The sequence below is a fragment of the Acinonyx jubatus genome, chromosome X (assembly GCF_027475565.1).
Source record: "Acinonyx jubatus isolate Ajub_Pintada_27869175 chromosome X, VMU_Ajub_asm_v1.0, whole genome shotgun sequence".
NCBI classification, from domain to species: Eukaryota; Metazoa; Chordata; class Mammalia; order Carnivora; family Felidae; genus Acinonyx; species Acinonyx jubatus.
Window position 1 is genome coordinate 20,575,547 of NC_069389.1, and position 18,170 is coordinate 20,593,716.

The 18,170-nt window shown below is 40.1% G+C and overlaps 1 protein-coding gene across 2 annotated transcripts in view; it reads left to right on the top strand.

Annotated features, from left to right (window-relative positions):
• POLA1 (DNA polymerase alpha 1, catalytic subunit) overlaps window positions 1–18,170 on the top strand; it is a 290,976-nt gene that overhangs the window by 228,372 nt on the left and 44,434 nt on the right. For both annotated transcript variants that reach the window (XM_015085029.3, XM_027054650.2), the window contains exon 36: window positions 285–381. In XM_015085029.3, the coding sequence (XP_014940515.2) occupies window positions 285–381 (97 nt within the window). The remainder of the gene's footprint in view (window positions 1–284; window positions 382–18,170) is intronic.

Below are 18,170 nucleotides of genomic sequence, written 5' to 3' on the forward strand. Positions count from 1 at the left end.
CAATTTGACAAAATCAGTTTTTTGACAGCAGGGGCAATCAGTCTGCAGCTTCGCAAGTAGTAATCTGTGATCGAAGTGGCAGGATTTATTCTGAATTATGAAAGGTATGTATGCTATATGAGGGGGACTAGTCATTAGTATGATTCTCTCCTTATTCACCCCCCCTTGTTTAAAACAAGCTACTTGATATAGAAGTCAGAAGTACGGAATACACTCTGTTGCGAGTGATCTCTGTCGCTGCCCTCGCCAGTAGTAGTATTCATTTATTTTCTGTTCTATTGCAGTATTCTGACAAGTCCCTGTACACCCAGCTGTGCTTTTACCGGTACATTTTTGATGCGGACTGTGCACTGGAGAAACTTATTACCGATCATGAGAAAGGTACGTTAAAATACTGTAATTACCGTTGAGTTTAAAGTGGAAATTTGCATCATAAAAGCCAGACCTACTGTCAGGCTGTTCACGCAGCATCACACCGCTGTCTCAGAAGCAGGCCGTGGGGGCCCTTGTGAGCACAGGCTTCCCCTGCATGAGGGGCGGCGGTGTAGGAATCCCCGGCTTTGGTCCCCACAGCCTGTCTCACACTGTTCTCTATTAAAGCAGGGCTTTGGGGGAGGAACATTACAAAAAGGACTCTTTAAATGCTATATTTTGAAAATGCTATTTTCTATAGAGTTTAGTAATTGTAATAAAGTAAGCATAGGCAACGTGATCATTGGACCTACAAAAACCAGACATTACCACAAAAAAATAGACCTGGAGTGTGTCTCTGCTGTTCACTAAAAGCCTAGGTTCATTTTGAAAGAGAGGCATGGGGTGGAGTTCTTTTATTGACTCCATCCTAAGAGTGCATATCTGCGCCTTCGCCCAGATGATCGGGTGCTGCCTGTAACCCTCACACAAGACTTTCAGGCACTGTGGGGCTTAATGGGTCTGGGAAAAGCTTTGTTACATAACAGAGTATTTGAAAATGTCGTGACAAGTGCATGGGTTTTTTTTCTCCTACCTAAAAATCACATTGACAACTTTTTTATTACCTGTAAAAAATAAAAAAGGCAAATTTACACATTTTTCATATTAGTTACCTACAGAGTGTTTATGTTGTTTGTCAGTGAATATCAATTCAACATTTTGTTGGTCGGTATTAAGGCCGGAGGCAACCTTGAGGACATAAAGAAACCTGCTAATACTGCTGGATTTCCTCACATAAGAATCCCCATGCTGCCCTTGATTTGGTCTTAACTGTTTTCAGTTCTAGTCTTAATTGACCAGTTTTTCCATCTATAAGATAGGCTAACAGTTAAGAAAAATTTTTTTAATGTTTATTTATTTTTGAGAGAGAGACAGACTGCGAACAGGGGAGGGGCAGAGAGAGAGGGAGACACAGAATCTGAAGCAGGCTCCAGGCTCTGAGCTGTCAGCACAGAGCCCCACATGGGGCTCGAACCCACGAACCGTGAGACCATGACCTGAGCCGAAGTTAGACACTTAACTGACTGAGTCACCCAGGTGCCCCAAGCTAACAGTTATTTTTAAAAGGTCTGACTTATTTGGTTTTGCTGTCCTTGGATATGAAACGGTATACTGACTGATGGAGGAAGTTGGTTTAGAAATTAGTATCTTGTTTTTAGATGTTCACCAAGTACTTGGACTATCTCCACAGCATATTTTCAGTGACTGTAAAATTTATGTAATGCGGAAAAAAGTTCCTTCTGTTCATTAGTAACTGGGTTTTTGAACTTCCATTTGTGGCTCATGTTTAGCCCCTGTTTACTTGCAGTATCATTAATAGCTGTTTCTCTTTTACCCCTAAGGACCTTTCCTTAAAGGCATTGTGAGTTGAAAGAATTAAGTACTGATTCTCTGATGAGTACAGTGTGTGTTTCTATCTGGTTTGTTACCTCTTTCCGGGTATTACTATGTTAGAACTTGTTCCCCCTTTACTTCTATCTGAATCTAGCCATTTCAGATTGTTCCCTAGATGTTCTTAGACTCCAAAGGGATGGGGCTGAAATAGTCTTTCATGATAAGCAGTTTTCAAAAGTCTGTTGGCTCTTAGAGACATGTAGGAGTGATGTGGAAAGTCACTGGAGACTTACTCTGGCTTTTTAGAGAACGTCAAGGAGTGGTACATTGCTCTTCCAGAAAAACAAGGAGTCGAATAGCTGCTTAGAAGCTTCTTGCTTGGCAAAAGGGGAGAGGTGTTGACAGAATCTGTACCGTCACACAATTTACTGCAGTTCTATTTCACAAGTTTAAGAGTTGGGACACTTTTTTTTGTCATTTGCTTCTAATAAGTACACTATCCAGGAGGTCAAGGTCAAAACGGCACTAAGTGTGAGTTACTGATGGGTTCTTGTACATGTCAGATGGCTAACGGAAATACGATAAGAGAAGGATTTTAAGTCTGTGTGTCACAGGAGGAACTTTGTGAAATGTTCCTAGAACCTTTTGTTTTACTTACAGAATTTTAATTATGAAACTATTTTTCCTTTTAGCTTCCTTCTTGTTTATTATTCATAAATTGTGCTTTAGGAATGAGTGGATGAGCTGAAATTTACCTGCTCAGGGCGTTTTCAGATCCCTCAGTAATGTTAAGGGGTATTAGGGTATTTGTCAGTAGGGGGTATAAACTAAGACGCTGAGTCATGCTTATCTGTATTCCAAGATCACACGTTTCCTGGTAAGTCATGTTTGATAAGCTCTCTCTGAAGAGTCACCTAGGGGCTTCACCCAGAGATTCTGATTCAGAAGGTGGGGGGTAGAGTTTAGGAAGCTCCATATTTTAGAACGTCCCCCCCCCCCCCAACAATTCTCAAGTGCAGCCACGTTTGAAAACCTCTGTCCTGCTCACTCTGAAAACATCATCTGGATGGTTTCTAAATAAGAGAATTTGAATCCAAGTTGTAGTCCATGGGGAACAAGTGGAGAAGGAGTCATACAATCCATAGGCTAATAATTGGAGGAAACGTTTGTAAGTGTACGTTAATGTGACCTATAAAAAATTCACTTCTCACTGTATCAGTAGTGTGAAATACTCTGTTCTGATTTGCTGTTCAAGGGAGACTTGCTATAAAAACGAATTGGCAATCTGTGGGATCCAGAGGGCAAACATATTGACTCAGTTTGGACCAAGGCCAGAACTGCGGTAGATGTTAACATCAAAAGTCTTGTGAAAAGTGACAGTCACTACACACAGTTGTGTTGAGAATGGAGTCTAAGTATTGTCTGTCCGCACACAACCCTGGAACTAGCATGTGAAATCTGTACTGTAGACTCTTCTTTGCACCGTTTCCTTCTCTAAGATTGTTTTACCATTTCCATTTGTAAATCCCATAGGTCTTAAGGGTTGTAACTGGATGGTGGTTCTAATTTTTGTTTGAAACTTGGCCATTTGACTTGGAAAAGTCACAAAGTATTTGAGTTTATTTTTATGGTGAAAAGTGGCTCTTGTCACAGCTTTTTCCTGTACTTTGCTTTCAAATAAAGGTTTACAGGCCATTAGTCCATAATGTGAATTAACCCCATTTGGTACTTTTCCTTACCTTTAAAATGCTAAAGGACTGTTATTCACTTTGGTGAAGTGTTTACTGCATATTCACTGTAACTACATGACATTTTTAAAAATCTTATTTCTGTAGGACTTTGTCGTTATTATTGTAACTGCTCCAGAATGTACACAGATGGCATAATGGATCCAGAGAAAGTTTTAGAGGAACATAGTGGCAATAGATGAGGTAAAACTCCCATTTCCACCATGGCATCACTAAATGGTCCCATTTGACTGCCTCATCCCATGGGGCCTTGACCTGAGTAGGGATAAGTGGAACCATTTGGGGGAGACGTGAATTCATTCGCATCTGGTCCCAATTGTCTAAATTAAGTTTGCTTAAAAATGCGAGAACATGGGGCACCCAGGTGGCTCAGTTGGTTAAGTGTCCAACTTCGGCTCAGCTCATGATCTCACAGTTCGTGGGTTCAAGCCCCGCATCGGGCTCTGTGCTGACAGCTCGGAGCCTGGAGCCTGCTTCAGATTCTGTGTCTCCCTCTCTATCTGCCCCTCCCCCACTCGCACTCTGCCTCTGTCTCATAAATAAATAAACATTTAAAAAAATTAAAAACAAAATGCGAGAACAGAGAGAGTCTCTTAGTTTTCTCACCTGAGCTTTTTTATTTCGTTTATTCAGCAATGGTAAAAACAGTACATACATATTTTCCTTTATGTGTTGAGGGCCATCCCCGATGTCAAAGGAACTAAGATGGCCAATGTTCCCTGCCCTGGAGGAGCTTAGAGTCCATTGTAGACAGATTGAGCAGCAAAGTATGATAAACTCCCAATCTGGCCAGATTAGGATTATTACAGAAGCAAAGGATGGGAGCCACTACTTGCCTTTGTTTTTGGTAGATTCATTGTTAAGGGAGTTTTAGCTTCACAGCAAAATTGAACGGAAGGTACAGAGATTTCCCATGTATGTACCCACTGCTCCCACACATGCACAGCCTCCCTCATCGTCAACATCCCCCACCAAAGTGGCACATTTGTTACATCTGATGAAGCTGCACCGACACAGCATTATCGTCTACCTTAGGGTTCGCTCATGGTGTTGGACATTGGTTGGACAAATCTGTGACGTGTATCCACCATTATAGTATCCTAGTGTCGTTTCGCTGCTCCTCAATCCTCTGTGCTCACCCTCATCGTCCCTCCCTCCCCACTAACCCCTGGCAAGCACTGATCTTTTTGCTGTCTTTATAGTTTTCACTTTCCAGAACATCATGTATTTGGAATCATAGAGTATGTAGCCTTTTCGGATTGACTTCTTCCACTTAGTAAGATGCATTTTAAGTTTCCTCTGTGTCTTTTCATGACTTGATAGTTCATTTTTTAGTGCTGGATAATACTCCTTTATTCGGATGTACCACATTTTACGTATCGATTCACCTACTGAGGGACACTTTGGTTTCCAAGTTTTGGCAGTTCTGAGTAAAGCTGTTATAAACATTCGTATGCAGCTTTTTATGTAGACATAAGTTTTCAATTCCTTTGGGTAAATCCTAAATGCCAGGGAGCATGACTGCCGGCTTATATGGTAAGAGCATGTTTAGTTTTGTATAAGAAACTTACTTCCAGAGTGGCTCTACCATTTTGCATTCCCACTACCAGTAAATGAGAGTTCCTGCTGCTCCACATCCTCACCAACATTTGGTATTGTCAGTGTTCTGGGTTTTGGCCAAGCTAATAGATGTGTAGTGGTATCTCATTGTTGCAAGTTGCATTTCCCTGATGACATATGATATGGAGCGTCTTTTCATACGCTTATTTGCCATTTGTATATCTTCTTTGATGAGGTGTCTTTGGCTCACTTTTTAATTAAGTTGCTTGTTTTTTATTGTTGTGTTTTAAGGGTTCTTTGTATATTTCAGATAATGGTCCTTTATCAGATATGTCTTTTGTAAATATTTGCTCCCATTGTGTGACTTTTCGTTTCATTCTCTTGAGCACTAATTGCCTTTTCACGTTAGTGTTTGAAGAGCAAAATAAAACTTTTTTTCTGTTTCTCTGCTCTTCCCGGATGCTTATCTTCTCTCACTCTCTGTCAGCTATTTGTAATAGGATGCTGTATTAGTCTGCAATGCCTGCCGTAACAAGGTACCACAGACTGGGTGGCATAAACACAAATATATTTCCTGCCAGTCCTGGAGGCTAGAATCCTGAAATCAAGGTGTCAGCAGGCTTGTTTTTTTCTGAGGCCTCTCTCTGTGGTTTGTAGATGGCCATCTTCTCCCTGTCTTCGCGTGGTCTTCCCTCTGTATGTATCTGTGTCCTAATCTCCTTTTCTTAAACGACCAGTCAGTCCTCTTGGCTTAGGGCCCCCCCGGGTGACTTCATTTTAACATAATTGCCTCGTTAAAGGCCCTGTCTCCAAATATAGTCATATTTTCAGGTACTGGGTGTTAGTGTTAGGATTTTGAACTCCCCTACCAGTTTATTTGGCGGGGGGGGGGGGGGGGGAGCACAATTCAGCCAGTAATGGATGACCTTCTTGGTGAATTTTTCCATAAATTCCTTTCAATCTATTGGGTTTGTCTCTGTCAGAATTGAAACACCAGGATTTAGGACTCTGTTGAAGAAAGGAATTGGAGCTAAGTATAAAGGGTTAGCGCCAAGAAGCCGCTGTGACCGTAACCTTATGAAAAGGCTTCTTTAGGGAAGCCCAGTTTCTCAATGGAGTCTCTTTAGGCCTAGAAGGACCGTTCTTCAGGTCACCCCTGTTTCTTGCCAAGGGATGTGGGCAGCCACAGCCTGTCAAGGTTGCTTTTCTCCTCTCTCCTGTCAGCCAGGTGAAATCTCACACGCATTTACCCTCTCATGGTCCTCTCATGACAGCCCTGTGAGGTGACCGTGGGTCGTCCTCCATTACATTGATGAAGAAACTGAGTTCTGTAAAGCAAGCTTCGTTCCTTCACATTCCCACAGCACCCTTTAAGTGCCCTTCTCACAGGACTTGCCCTGAATTGTTTTGATTTTCTCTTCGCTGAGTTCATTGAGGCAGAGGGTCGTCTCTTGCTTACCTCACTTTGCACACTGGAGCCAGCTCACTAAATTTATGTTGAATGAATTCTTAGTAGAAAATAAGACCACACAAGGAGTTTCAAGGATTTTGGAGCAGTTAGTCCTCAGAAGCAATTCTGTCCATAAATAGAGGGTAGTTAGTGTGCATTAAAAATTCTAGATCCTCCTATATTGCTTGGCTTGACTCAGGTGTGCCATAAATTCATGTAACTGAAGTTCCTTGACATTTCCAGATTTCATATCTGTCGTTCAGCTCTTTGCAAGTTTTGCTGAAGACAAGTGACACTGTAGCTCTCATTTTGCTGATGACAAAGAATTTTGATGACAAAATCAAAAGAATATCAAGTCACTTAACTAGTGAGTGAGCCAGACTGACTGTTCCCTCACCCACACTGCCACAGGGTCCTGTTCTTTGCTCACCCTCAGCTAAATAGTTAGATTTATGAAGTGTAGTAATAATTGTATTACTTCACAGAGAATGGACACCCAAAAGAGAGACAACAGCTAGTACTGAAACGTGAAGGAATCTAAAGAAGTGATGTAGGTTTTTTTAGTGAGAAAATTAGAGTTTTATGGAAGAAATTACATGCTTTACTGTCTTTGGGAGTTTGGAGATTTCTCAGGGTCCCCTTTCAATGTTAAGAACTTCCCTTATTTTCCCAAACTTTGAAAGCAGAAGAGTTTTATCGTTGCTGGAAGTACAGAAATAAAAGTAGCAAAGAGCCCCTGGAGTCCTCTCTAAGCCATTCGTGGTTCGAGAATTTACTTTGTTAAATCCTAGCAAGGCATTAAAAAGAAGCCTGTGTCAGAGAGACTGGTCCAGTTCTTCTTATATCACTTTTTAAATTTATTTTTTATTATTTTTTATTGTTTTATTTACTTTTGAGAGAGAGAGCATGAGCAGGGGAGGGGCAGAGAGAGAGGGAGAGAGAGAACCTGTAGTGGGCTCTGTGCTGACAGCAGAGAGCCCGATGCAGGGCTTGAACCCATGAACTGTGAGATCATGACCTGAGGTGAAGTCAGACGCTCAAGCAACTGAGCCACCTAGGTGCCCCTTTTGTCACTTTTTTAAGTCCGTGGGTTATCCTCCTGAAAAAATTCTTGTCACATTTTAGAAATGAGCCTTTCTGGGGCAACTGGGTGGCTCAGTCAGTTGAGCATCTGACTTTGGCTCAGGTCATAATCTCATGGTCTGTGAGTTTGAGCCCCGCATCGGGCTCTGTGCTGATAGCACAGAGCCTGGAGCCTGCTTCAGATCCCGTGTCTCCCTTTCTCTCTTCCCCTCCCCCGTTCACTCTCTCTCTCTCTCTGTCTCTCTCTCTCTCTCTCTCAAAAATCAATGAGCTTTAAAAAAAAAGAAATGAGCCTTTTCTCTGTTTTTAACAGGTGAAGCACACAGAACAATTCACTCCTACCAGGTACATGCAAAAGTAAAGGTAGAAGTTCATTTAAGCTCCCATTCACCCTCTTTTAAATTATATTTTTTGTAATTGTGAAAAACAATTTTTTATAAAAATAGATTTTGAAATGGGTAACTTACAAACTCCATTTTCCTTTTGTTTCATTTTCTTACAAATAAAAAATGACCTGGGGCACCCGGGTGGATCAATCAGTCAAGTGTCCAACTTTGGCTCAGCTCATGATCTCATGGCTTGTGAGTTCGAGCCCTGCATTGGGCTCTCTGCTGTCAGCACAGAGCTCGCGTCAGATCCTCTGTCCCCGTCTCTTTCTGCCCCTCCCCCACTCACAGTCTCTTCCTCTCTCTCAAAAATAAACATTAAAAAAAAAACAAAAAATGAGCCACGTTTTGTTTTGTTTTTTAAACTATTCTTTTAATTAAGTGAACTTTTATCTTAGGAAACTAATGTGGCAATTCACAACATAGTTAGCTATCTGTTTATGAGTAGGGGGTGATTGTAGAAGCCCTTAAAATTTTTGATAATAGAAAAAGTGGTCCATAGAACCCTGACTTTCTGAGGGGGGTTGTTGCTGATGTTACTAGACATTACATAGTTTTAATCTTTAATGATTTAGGGAAACACTAACAATATCATGTTTAAGTCCAACAGTATGTAGCCATTATGATACTAATTTGTTGTTTGTATGCAAGGTGGAAAAATTACTAAGAAACACTGGAGTTGTTTACAGTTGTCATCTCTCTGTGGATTGTAGGTAATATTTATTTTCTCCTTTATACTCGTATATACGTTCTAAATTATATCATCTGAGCATGTATTGCTTTTATAGCAAGAAACAAATTATAAACCCTGAAATTTTACAAATAAATATTTTACAGAACTTGAAATAATTATTGCACTGATTTAGCAGTTGAGGGAGAAAATAACCTACAGAAGAACCCAAATCAGCTTGTTCTCTGTTCATTTTTTTCCCAAGTCAAACCGAAGACCTTGTTACTCCAAATGTGATCAGTATACCAGCAGCATAGGCATCACCTGGAACCTTGTTAGAAATGCAAAATATCAGGTCCTCTGCAGACCTTCTGCTACAGCATCTGCATTTTAACAAGATTCCCAGGTGATTCCTAGGCATATTAAACTTTGATAAGCACTGATTCAAGTCGCTCGGAACAACTAAAGCCTACTTCCTTTTTATTCATCCATTGATTAGGGCCATCCTTTTGGCAAAATTTTCAAATGACAGGTATGCAAACTTCCTTCCAAGAAGGCCTACCCAGGTTTCAGGTAGAATTGGTAGGACAGCCTGGTCTTTTGAAATACATTTTATAATTAAGCTTCAAAATGTAGCGCCCCCCCCCCCCGCCCCAGGGCAAGGAGGAGGGGGGGGCAAGAAAGCATGAGTTCTTCCACTTTGTTTCTTACCTAAGTGAGAAGAAAAGTAAAGGAGAAGTAAAACAAGGTTTTGAAAATGGCTTGCAGCTTCTCAAGATCAGTGGCTTACAAGGAAAGAACTAGAATGCAGTCCTACCCCCACCTCGTTTAAGCGCCGCTCTGTGTGTGCCCGAAGTTTTACCCAGTCACCGCGTTCTTGGCCTCATTACAACATTGATCTGGCACCTTTGGAAAGACTTCAGGGCATTGAACTAGAATTTTTTTGACTTGAAAAACAAGATTCCATTTCTTATATTTTGCGACTAAAAGGTTTACTTGGGAATTTGCTTTTCCTTATGTTGCTGACTTTTCTATTTTTTATGCTCACTGCGAGAATGACAACATTGTTATTTTCCAATGGCAGCATGGAGCTTCAGACTGCTTTGTTTTTTCTCTCACAGTACTGCCTATTTTGTTTTTGCTTTGCTTTTTAACTAAAGATGACTTTGCAACGTGACAGAAAAGAAACTCCATTTCCCAGTGAATTGTCACCATAGTTGCTTTGCCCATAAGTGGAGGTGTCTTGTCTCTGTACATTTTCTGTCATCCTCTTTAGGATAGCTCAAGTACTATATGAATGTTGCCATATATTTGAGCAGCAAACTTCCGGATTCTAGTAACGTTCCTTTTCTTTAAACGCATTTCTGTAAATATGCACTCCACTTTCACACTTTTATGTCCATATGGACTTACAGGCATGCTATGATAACATATATGTTATTAGTTTTATAAAATCCTTTCCTTTTACATCTTTTCAGTGGGCAGGCTTCTGGTCCCTTTTGTAGTCAAAGTACTGCAAAAATGAGGGGCGCCGTTGTTGCATCTCTGTGACAGTTCTGTTGTTGATGGTTCTCATTTGCAGAACGTATTGTCCTTTTTCTTAGTGCGGAGAGTAGGGAAAACCTGGTAAGATTTTTTTCATGTACTTTTAAAATATATACTTCTATCACCGATGAGAGAAAAAATATTAAACGATTTTCAGGCAGTTAGACCATAATATGAGCTAATCACTTTATTTTGAAGAAAAGTATTTTTAAACAGTTGAGCTAGCGAATTTACTTTTAAAATGTATTGTGCTTACACAGTAGATGGTTTTATTTCCATGATGTTTTTTACTACATAATTATACATCTTAATTACGTAATTACTATCATAATTATTATGTAATTGCATGTACTTCCACTAATTACAAAATCAGGAAGTGTAATTATCTAGTAAAAACTTTATGAAATTTCATGCACTAAAAATTATTTACAAGGCTACTGCAGTGGTCTCCTGGAAGGCTTCCCATGCTTAGTCTTAGTCCTGAGTTTAGAACTTGAACACACAGGCCAGGACAAGAAAGACAATTACAGACAGACCCAACACGAAACTGAGTATTGTGATAGAGGTAAGACGGCCTTTGTTTCTTAGGAGTTAAAGCCAGGGAACATTTTAATTTCCTTGTAATGATGCAGCTATAAAAATAGCATCTTATGTTTGAGGTCAGTATCACAAAAACTGTCACTGGTAAGGACAGGTTTTTTCCTTAGGAAAGAATTGATTAATAGAATTGAGAATCAAGGAATTCAGATTACCGAACAGCCAGGCCTTCTATGATTCTATAATGTGAATGGCTTGTTTAGCTGTCCTTCAAAGAAAAATAGTAATAATACCGTTGTTATTATTTAAAATTATTTCTTTAGTTTGAAGAGGGCTTTTTTTTTTTTACTAGTTGGTGTTTATATTTACTGAAATAGGAGAAAACATATCAAAAGAGCATAATCTTTTTCTACCACTGCTTGATGTCAAAAGCAGCTTATGAGACGTAAACACATACGCACAAACATGTAACATCAGACCCTAAATAAAGACAGAAGGTTTAATTCAATAAAGCTATGATGGCTTTACCATTCAAAACGACATATAAATTGCACAGTGAAACAATAGTCATGACAGCAAATTAGATATGACATCTAAATTACACTACAAAGAGAAATCCCAGAACCATTTTTGGTCTGTAGGAGTCTGTTTTAGCCCAGGTTTAAAATCCAGTCTAGAGACTGCTTTATTGTCTTAAGTAGCATAATGTTGTAGAAGACTAATTGGAGGTTGGTTGAATTAATTGCAGATTAATTAGGAGGAAGGGCTTAGAATACTCATGGCAGAGAAGGGAGTAGATCCTTTAAGTGTCAAGATAGGATGTACTATAAGTTTCAGGAGTATTAAATTATCAGTATTTGTGTAACATCTCTAAACTATTATAACATGACTTAAAGCACTTAGGGTTAGATATAGTTATACTAAACGTTCCCCTCAAAATTAGTGCTTTTCACTGGAAATGTATTGCAACAGCTACTTACAGTATAACAGTTTACTTCTTCTTAAAAGAAGACTTCAACATTAAATAAAAGGTCTCTAGTCTTAGAAGCAGATGACATTTTTTTTTCTTAAATCTTTCTAAAGAAGCACTCTGAGGTTTTATCAGTTATTGACTTTGTGACCTTTTTATACCAGCTCAAATTTGTGATGAATGTGAGTTTAAAAAAAAAGTCAGTGAAGAGATCAGAAAACAGCAGCCCCACTTACTTAAAATAAATTAGAGGATATATAGTCGTCCAGAATTGCTTCATGCTCTCAGAGAAATTTGGGACTTAAGTAGATTTGGTCTGACTTGTGTTATTTTTAAATTGCATGCTCTTTTCCTCTTGGACATCTTCTTTGCTTATTTACCTAGCCCTGAATCTAATGCCTTCATCATTTCTTCCTTGCCTTAACTCGGTTGTGGTAACATTTCTTCTCAGAAGGGCTTACACTCCCTCCAGTGGGACAGGAATGACCTCTGAGAGCATCTTCTTAGTCTCTTATTTGGGTTTTGGTTATTACCAATTGCGTGTGCCGTACCAGAACAGTCTTTAACAGTTAAAAGTTAAGTGTTTTTGCTTAGTCCTTTTACCTTTCTGACCACAGTGAAGATTTAGTTTTTAAAACAACTTAATGCTTAAATGGGGTGGTTTTGTTATGCTTTGCTTCCCTAAAATTGGCATATGTTTTCGTGACCCTCTGTCATTCTTTAAAATTTTCATAATTGTCTAAAGGAAGAAACCCTAACTTTGGAAATTTAACTGTGCCCTTGTGATGGCTTTAGTTACCCAGTAGCCCCACGCCCAGATCTGGTGTTGATTTGCACATGATTAGTCAGTGCTCGTGTATTATTTTATGCTGTACTATCATGTCCATATAATAGGTGCTACCCCTCAAATACAGGGAAAACCAGTCATCACTTTGACTCGTTCTTAGACAAGTCCTTCCTGTAGTTGTTACAAATTTATTCACATCCATCAGCATTCTCTTACCTTGTGGCTGATAGGACAGTGGCTAGACAGAATTAATAGCTGGTCACTAAGCCCAATTGAATTAACACTGATTTCATTCTCCTTAGGTCAAGGCCCTGGGAAATCTTTTTCCCCCTTGGTCTGTGAGCCCTGCTAGTCTTAGCACCATCCCTTAGAGCTTAAGGCTTAAACCAGCTGCGCTCACAAAAAGATTGGTTTGCTGGCTAATTTTAGACACTGGTGTGCTTTGCTTGTTTTAAGAAATTATTGTAGAAACCGGACTCACAAATAAGATCATAAACCCAGGTCTGTGTATAAGTCTGGTTTTCTCGGTTTCTCTCTTCTTCGCACCCCCCCCCCCAAAATTCATTCAGTAAACGTTGGGTCTCTACCTTGTGTGATATGTAAAGCGCACAAGTGTAAGACCAGGGTCCTGCTTTAGAGGTAATAATACTTGTGATCCTTTTCTTATTCATGTATTCGCCCTCTAAACATCTACTTTTTGTAGAGCTTTACTTGTTATGGAGAACTTTCACATCCCTTATTTTTACCTTTCCCATTAGATGGGATAGTTGACAATTTTTCCAATGAGAAAACAACCTCAAATTAATGACATGACCCTCCTGAGGTAGCAAAGCTGAGGAGTGTGAGAGCCCACTGTTCTTTCTGCTGGGTCACAGCTGCCCTATTCTCAGTCTAGGTGAGAAACTTCAGCCTGAAGGCAAATGACTACTCCATGGGAGTGGTCAGGAAAGGTTCCGGGAGGAGATGGAACGTGACCTCAGCCTCAAAAAGCGGGTGACAGTAACACCCACAGATGTAGGCATGTATTTGGAGACTAAGTTTTGTATTTCTGGCTTTTCTTTAAATACTCTATTGCTTATCCTGCTTTTATAAATTAAAGAATATCGTTTGACAAATGCATGATGATTTTAAAACATATCTACATTGGAGATTTGGTCAAAAAGTGTTGATTAAGGGGCGCCTGGGTGGCTCAGTCGGTTGAGTGTCCGACTCTTGATTTCGGCCCAGGTCATGATCTCACAGTTCATGAGATTGATCCCCACAGCAGGCTCCACTCTATCAGCGGATACCTCTCCCCCCACCTCCAAGTTCGTTCTCTCTCTCCCTCTCAAAATAACGAAACTTTTTTAAAAAGCACTTATTAAGAGGCTGGTTTATGTGAAGCTTTAAGCTCAAGGCTAAAAGCTGGGAGGCTCTTATCTCTTCACTCCCCACTATAACCACTGGTGGTGCTCTGAAAGAAGCTGACTCCATCCTGTAGGATACATCTGTCAGAAGTGTATCAAAATGTTTTCCTGTCTTAAATAATTTAACTCAGAATATAATAATGTAAGTATTTTGACATGAAAATGTTACATACTGTGATATATCCACTTATCTTAAAACAGATGTCTTTAACTTTGAAAGAAAGAGGTATGGTAAGACAAAACAAAACAGAAATAGGCATTAAAAGAGATGAATGACAAACTGAACTAGTTTTATTTAGAAGAGAAAACTAAAGTCCTATTAACATTATGACCATAGAATATAAAAACGTTTTACTTGAAGCGTGATTATTATTATTTTTTTTTTTACTATCATCATGGTGCACGTTTAGACACGTGCAGGACCTGTTCGTAAAGGACGTGTTTGCTGCTGAAATTCCTATTTTATTGGTGTATTATATATTGTCTTACAAAAAATTTGTAGATGCTAATAAGTCAGTAAAATCCAAGATGAAAGAGAGGGTCTGCACCTGAGCCTGTGTTCAGAAAATTATTCAGCAGAGCATGCTTTGGTCTCTTAGTGAAAGCTTTATCACATTTAACAAATGTGCCACAGTAAATTTATTAGTATGCTACAAAGAAATTTTCAAAATAATTAAGACTAAACTACACTTGTCAAAATAAATGAATGAAATACAATTTTGAATCATCTTTCTTCACTTATTGCTCATTTGCATAATTCAGTAACTTACACAGGAGTCTTTCAGTCATTGGTGTGAATTAGCAAGGTTCCGCTATTCCTTGTTGTACGGGTGGGAATTATGCTACCACGTAATTAGCTATTCCAGACATGGACTAACGGGAAATACCAAAGGGCATAGCAAAATCTAAAGAGACAAGGCAGGGAATCTAAAGACAAGAGACAATCAAAGACACCCAACAAACTCAAGCTGGTAGACCACAGGGAATTTTGAATGAAGCCTCTTAATTTATTTTGAGAATAAGAAATCAGTAGTATGAGAGAAATCTCAACAAGATTAGCTGACTAAGCCTACTTAAAAAAAATCTCTCTATAGTGCATGGTGCGCCAGGTTAACCACTCCTGTTTGTTAGTCTGTATACAGCTCAACAAATAGCCGGCAGAGCCTTTCATGGGTATATAGTGGCTTTCCATTGAGGTTTTCACTCTTTGAAGGAGGTCGTTTATACCAATGAGATCTGTAGATGCAAATTGCTTTCTCTATATGTGAGGGGTCAGTCCTTTCACAGCCGACTTGCTCATCTCTTTTATAGAGGTTTTCTTATTTTTCTACTGCTCCTAAAGGAATGATGTTAATCACACACCCCACCATTCCCGCCCCCCCCCCCCCCGACACACAACACAACTTAGCATCCAAATCTTTTCCCTCCAGCTCTGTGAAACTTTGTGTGCTGATCTCTAGGAACAAAACAAGCTGTTGGCAGTGGCATTTACCCCTGAATTAGGAAGCTTTTTCCTTCTTTCTACCTGGAATATTATTTTTTTAGGTTTGCCTCTCTTTTTCACCTGATTCTAAGGAAATAACTTTCTCATTGCAGCAGAGTATCACTGTAACATGCTGGGGCGCGTGGGAAATCTTGAAAGCAGTGTCCTAGAGTGTGTTTTTACTTTGGCTCCCAAATGATACACGCTCATAGGAACTAGAGGAGCAGAGAAGTGAAGAGATCAATTGAAGGATTAGCTGGGACAACCTAGATTCTGATCCCGTTACTGAAGGGGAGGGAAAGATACAATGTTTGTCTTTTGCCTAGGCTTTTAAAGAATCATACAAACACTCATAGGTTTTAGCCTGTAATGTTCCGGAACATTAGGAAGAAGGGGTTTCAGGCACACTGTATGAGCACTCTGTGAATATTTGTTGTTTCCTTCTTTGCTCCGGTCTTTCCATCTTGCCTTCCATCCTTCTTTCTGCTGGCATTTTTTGAGCACCAAGGGCACCGGCCTGGGCTCCTGAAAGGCAGTATATGGTAGTAGTTAGAAGCCTGTGCTCTGGAGCCAGAATGGCCCCTTCAAGTTTGGATTTTCCACTTCTTGTTAAATAAGTAACCTTGGGGTATGTGACTTACTCCTGTGCTGCCTCATATGTATAGCCTTCAGTAGAATAACACCTGCCACGTAGGGCTCAAAGTTAAACAGGATAATATCGAGACAGGGTGATATGTAAAATGCCTAGAACAGTGCCTGGTGCACGGTAAACATGCAGTAAACATCACTTGGTTTTATTACTTCTGAGAATAACACTTGATCCAAACCACTGTTATAGTACTTAATATTACAGTTACTGTATCTGAATGGGTTTCTGCAGCATCTCATCCACCGTGTTTTGTTCCTGTTTGTATCCCCAGCATTCAGCACAACACCCGGCATGTTTTAAATGACGGACTCTTACTGAATGGTGAAAGTATGAAAAAGACGTGGTGGAGCTTAAAATTGATTTTGATAACTCCATTTTTAGTTTCTTTACATGAAGTACGTTAGAAGAGATGAGTGTAATTCTCATCGTTAGTCCTTATGAAAGAGATAGAAACACAAATAATCTGCAAATCATTTCCATTTTGTTAAGCTATGTCGCTTTGGCATGGCATGTAGTCCATTAATATTAGGCAATCAGTACTAACTATTGGCTCTTTTCTAGGGAGGGTAAAAAATAGTTGTGTTTGTGTGCTGGAAGACAGCCAAACCAAGTTCCCTTTAACAAATTTCTTCTTAACAACCAGGGTGTTGTTGTGTTTTTTAATTTCTAAAAACGACAGGTGCCCAGATGCTACCATCAGATATCTGATTCTGTAGGTCTAGGGTGGGACCCCAGTGGCTGTGTATTTTAAAAAGTTCCATGGTGACTTCACTGCACACCCACAGGGTTGAAAATCTTGGAGTTAGTAAAACTCTTCAAACTTTCATATTCCTTCATGTCAAATATGCATTAATTTTGACTTTGATATAGAAAGGGAGATTGGGTGGCATCTAGATAACAATTTAAATAGACAGTAGAAGGGAAACTGAAGTCAAACACATGAATTATTTCCTAGATAAAGGAATCATTTATGGTACTCTATGAGCTAATATAGCGTTTGAGAATAAAGTGAAGGAAAAAAATGGGCTGGGGAAAAATAAGTAAGAAGAACTGTTTTCTGGTAATGAGCAAATGGAAGATGAAATAAATGCATTTCAACAAAATTGGCTATAAAGAACATGTTATTTTCCCCATTAGCTTACATCATAAAAGTAGGAAAGGGCTGCTGTGGAGGGTGGGGAATCCTTGAGAAGACTGGATAGGTAACTGGGAAGACACTGAGTTAGACGCTAACCCAACCCTGGTAGTTAGGCGTCTCCACAGTTGGATTTCTGAGACCTTTCCCACCTCCTGTCATTTTCTCCTTATCTCTGGGCCTAGCCAGGTGGATCTTGGTAGATCAGCCTTCTGCAGTTTCATATTGTTGCCTGTCCCCAAAAGGTCTGGGACAGGATGGTAGTCCTGGACATGTTAGAAGGACACCTCTGGGTGCCATGGTCATATCTTGGGCTTACCTTGGATATCCAAGTAGGAGGGATAGCTTGGCTGGCTCCATTTCCCAGCACTGGGGTCTTAGAGCTAGAAAAGAGTCACTATTGGCACGTCTGGGTGGTTCATTTGGTTAAGTGTCCCACTTCAGCTCAGGTCATGATCTCACGGCTCGTGGGTTCGAGCCCCGCGTCGGGCTCTGTGCTGACAGCTCATAGCCTAGAGTCTGCTTTGGATTCTGTGTCTCCGTCTCAGTCTGCCTTTTCCCCCACTCGTGTTCTCTCTCCCTCTCTCTCTCTCTCTCTCTCTCTCTCTCTCTCTCAAAAATAAAATAAATACTTTAAAAATTATAATAAAAATAAAAGAGTCACTGTTGGCCTTCTCATCGCTCCCTTTTGCCTGGGAGGATTGAGATAGCACTCCCGTGGCACTCACAGATAAGTACCCTCACCAGTCCCTGAGCGGGCCTTGTCTCTACCGTGGCTAACTCTCCCAGCTCCTGGGTTTCCCCTGCCTACATCGCCCACATCATCCCAGTCTCTCCCTGTTGGTATTTTGTTCATACTTTAAGGCTTCCCATCCAGAGGTGATCTCTTTGTCCTCCAAACTCCTGCAGCTCTTAAGCACCGCCCCTCAGGCATTATAACTTTGAGGATGGCACC